Source organism: Merops nubicus, unplaced genomic scaffold (assembly GCF_000691845.1).
Source record: "Merops nubicus isolate BGI_N331 unplaced genomic scaffold, ASM69184v1 Scaffold33574, whole genome shotgun sequence".
Taxonomy (NCBI): Eukaryota; Metazoa; Chordata; class Aves; order Coraciiformes; family Meropidae; genus Merops; species Merops nubicus.
The window spans coordinates 1-4,298 of record NW_008606817.1 but is presented as its reverse complement, the minus strand read 5'-3'; the positions used below and the strand labels follow the sequence as shown (position 1 = coordinate 4,298).

Genomic DNA, 4,298 nt, shown 5'->3' with positions numbered 1-4,298 from the left:
GAGGCGGCTGCAGAGCGCCCGGCTGGGCCACGGACTTTGAAGCCTGTGCAGCTGTGGGTTTCAGTGCGACGCTGTGGAAGTGAGCAGGAAGCGAAATGCAAGAGCACAAGAGACTTCCTTACCCCTCGACTTTTTCAGTCGAGGCCGGAGTGCCCAAGCCCATAGGTGCAGCTCTTGGAGCAGGTCCTGCACAAGGACCTACTGCCTCTGCTAAGGCACGTGCTCAGCACACTGCAGGCAACTCCTCCCTGTTCTGAGCCCCACCTGGCTCCAACCTCCTCTCAGGGAGCTGTCGAGAGAAGGTCTCCCCTGAATCTCCTTTGAGTTCCACCCTAGGGAAATTCAAGGAAAGCAACAAAATTCAACCCTCCTGAATGGAAAGAGTTAGGTCCAGGGCCAGCCTCCGAAATAATGAGTTCTTATTAAGTGATGTAACTAAACACTAGACACACTGGTCTAATTGGGAATGTAAGTAAACCTGACGTGTGGAAGATGGGAAGTTGTTTTGCTCTGCTTTTCTAGTCCTGAGCAAATGCAGTTTATCCAGCTCTCACATCACCTCCAGACTGGCACAGCGTGTCAGCAGCTCACCTTAGAGACATGCAAGGCAGAAAATCATCTGTGGGAAGGCAGCTGCAGGAGGCCACTGAAGTGGGGATAGGCATTAAGAGTATCTATTCACCCATCTACACATGCAGAGCTCTGGCTGAAGAGAACAGAGGGAAGGAAGGGTCTGGTCTCACCCAGTCGGTCCCATCATTTCCTTCTCACCATTCTCAACATGATCTTCTTTCCCACCATTCAGAACTGCCCCACCCCTTCTGGCCCGTGCCAGCTTGGATACCCAGAGTGTCTGCAATAAGCCAGTCTCTCCAGGGAAGTGCTCCTTTTCCTTCTCGAGGCCCTGCCCTACAGCCCTTCACTCTGCTTCTCGGGGCCAGGCCTCACCACTGGCACCACACCTGCAGTGCTCCCACTGGCAAGGATGGGCAGCGTCCTCCTTAGGCTAACAGGTGACCGGGCAAACGTCCTCCCACGTCCTCCCGTTCTGACTCCCACGCCTGGCCTTTGAGCCCCTCTTGGCTTTCCTCCTCCATGCAGACTGACTGGCAGGGCCAACCTGACTGACCTGAGGCACCAGGTACTCCTTCACCCTGCCCCTTCTCCTTCCAGCAGCCGCCAGATGTGGCACAGCAGAGCTGCCGACAGCGACGCCGGAGCCCCGTCCTGCTCCCGCTGTGCCAGGGCAGAGGCAGGGAGGACCCTCCAGGAGCAGTGCTGCTGCCCCTCCAGCCGAGCATGGCAAGGGCAGGAGGGGTGGGTTTGGACCAGGGCTCCCCCCGACGAGGAGGCCGGACTCCGGGCGTCAGGTTTATTTATACTCCAGATCTCGCCCATAGGAACTTGGGTCCAATCCAAGCACTCTGGATATAATTAAGTCTTTAGCCAGAGTTAAGCAGCATTTGGAGGGGTGAGATCAAGGATGATGTTTAAATGCTGCTGCAGTTGTACACTTCTACTTGCTCAAGGGTCCAGTTGTCCAGACACCTGGAGCACCCAGCATGAATATGCCACCCTGATGATTTACTCCAGCCAGGCTTGCTGAGATGGAGCAACAACTCAAGCAATGCAAGTCCTCCATCACACTCAGGCAAGTGGTGAAGTCCCATGACAGAGGGTACAAAAAAGTCCATTTCTACCCCCAGGATGACACAAGCACTGACCATCACAGCCCCACTGTGCTGCAACAGCTCAGACTGAGGAGCAGAGACAGTCTACAGCAGAGTTGTACCAGCTTGTGCACACAGTCCTTCCAGCATGAACAAGAGCAGAAGAATTTAGGGGACAACATAATGAACCACACCACATAAAAGCAAGAACTTTGACCAGAAGACTCTACCTGAGGATTAGTTACAGTTTTCAGGCAAAAAGTGAATCCCTCTCATTATTTAATGGTATTACGGATGAAGTGTTGTCTAGATAGCAATGGCTGGAAGGCTGTGAAGTGACACTAGTTCTTATTCCAGTGGCTGGATTTTTCCCATGGACTTCACTGAGGGCAGTGCAGTAGCCAGTGTCAGTCGAAATTACAGTTGTATTTCTATTCCCAGTCACACCACAGCCTGTATTTTTAGGTACCAAATTTTCAGCCCAGGCAAAGTTTTGCCTGTTTGATGAGAAAGGGAGTCACACACTTGCAACCAGCAAAAGCCAAACATAAAGGTATTACAAAGAATCAGATCCCACCTTTATGTTCCCACCTCTTGTTCCCAAAACAAAGAGGTTGCAGGTGAAGCCCAAAAGAATTCAGTCTGATGACCCAGGACATGCCCCAGCAACACACTGACACTTCCAACACAAGCCAAACTTCCAGTGCAGTCAGAGACACTGCAACACTGTTCCCTAAGAACAGTTTTTGGAACGATCATCCTCCAGAGCCATAAAGGAAGTTCCTTCCTCAGAAATCCAACCAGAGGGGTCAGAGAAACCACAGGGGAGCAAAGGGCCTCCAAGGGCCCATGGCTGTCGTAGGTAACTGCTGGGCATCAGTACCTAGGTACAGTAAATAGAATCACAAATCCAAGATGAGCTTTAGCTCTTTGAACTAAAAGGTATTTTAGAAAAACTTAAACTCTAGTAGCTATTAGCCCTCCAGCCACTCAGGATTAGCTCTGACACAAACGGAGCATCCTCACTGCTCACCACACCCTAGCTGCAAATGACACGAGTAGCTGCTACAATTTCCCCAGCTCTCCTCACCACGATGCTCCTCTCCTCACCACCACAGCTGCTGTGCACCCCCCATTTGTGAGCAGGGGCTCCAAATCCCAGGGTCCCCCCAAAGGTCTTGAACTAAAGCTGCTTATCACCTCTGAAATGACCACCACCAATTAACAGCCAGGCATTTAACAACTGTTAACCTCAATTTTTACAGAAAAAACAATGCCAACAAACAGTGGAACACATTAAAACACGCAAGGAGGTTTTTCATGGCAAGAAGTAGTCCAGCAAGCACTCACCTGATACTGGAGGCAAAGTTATGTCTCAAACTGTGTTAAGAGATCTCTTATTTCTGGAGTCAGGTGCTCTACTGCCTTGGCAGCTTCTGTGATCGCTTTCCGGTACATCCCTTTCTTCTTGCGATTAAATCTCAGTTTGAAAAATTCAGAGAAAGGAGAGAGTTTTGAAACGGATAAGAAGGAAGTCGTTGGAGAACCAAACCATGACACTTTAGCTTCTCGCCACGAAGGTTCCCCGTTTTCCTTCTGGCTAAGGTTTATGTCAAGAACACGTGCTGGCCACCATGGAAAACCATGAATTTTACCCCAAACAATATCCCCCACTGACACAGTTCTTCCATCTTCCGTGACGCATCTGGACACGCTCTGGGTGTGCAGCCTGACCGTCAGCGGCGGCACAATCTTACGCTCATCTTTTGAAGATGAAGAGACGGACGCATCATCACAAGGCAGAAAGTCACACATTTCTGGTGATGTTACTTCTGAACTAGAGGACTTGGACTCGTCTAGACTGTCATTACTACACACCGATAAACTAGAAGAATCTGCTTTTCTTTTTCGATAATTCATAAGGAAAGCCAAGTTATCGTGTCCATCTTTACCTTGGGGAAATCTTTTAAAGTCGTCATCTTCACCCGAACTCCCTGAAGATACCTCAGCCAGACTCCTGTCTGCCGACTCGTCGTTGTAGAAGGCGCCAGGGTTGGGCTCCCTGCTGCCCTGCAGGACGCTTATTTCGTCGATCAGCTCCGCCTTGTAGATGGAGACGCTCTGCCCATCGTTGATGCGGTGGGGCTTCAGCCGAATCTTTGGGGGCGGGACATCCGCGCTGGAATGCACCGGCCGCGTGAGCTTCAGCTTTGGAATGGAAGCGAGCTGGCTGCCTGCCGACTTGTCCAAGACACACTTGGTTTCTCGACACCGCTCAGAGTCCCGGGTCTCCTCTTGGTCCTCCCCCCCGTTCTGCAGCGCTCGCTCCGGACAGAACGGTTTGACCGAGCCGTGGACCCGCGAGGGGATTTTCACGACTTCGCCCTTCCCCTGGGGAGTACTGTAGGATATCTTTATGACCGGCGTCCGATGCACCAGCTCCCCGGAAAACTTGTCATCCTCTCTCTTCTCCCTCTTTTTCCTCTTCTCCGCGTAGTCGGAGTCGCCGTGCTTCTTCTGCTCCTTGTCCTGGATGCCCAGCTTCCTCCTGGTTTTCGCGTTCTGCCTGGCCGTGCCGGCGTCCTCGGGGTTCAGGGTGTTCTTGCACTTCTCGCAGAGCACCCGCCT

At 51.8% G+C, this 4,298-nt stretch overlaps 1 protein-coding gene across 1 annotated transcript; it reads right to left on the bottom strand.

Moving 5' to 3' along the window:
- Window positions 1-3,038: 3,038 nt before the first annotated feature.
- PWWP2B (PWWP domain containing 2B) lies at window positions 3,039-4,295 on the bottom strand (the record flags this gene model as incomplete). Its single annotated transcript, XM_008939770.1, has 1 exon — window positions 3,039-4,295. A coding segment is annotated over one exon (1,257 nt), but the record flags the coding sequence as incomplete, so codon positions are not given.
- Window positions 4,296-4,298: the final 3 nt, after the last annotated feature.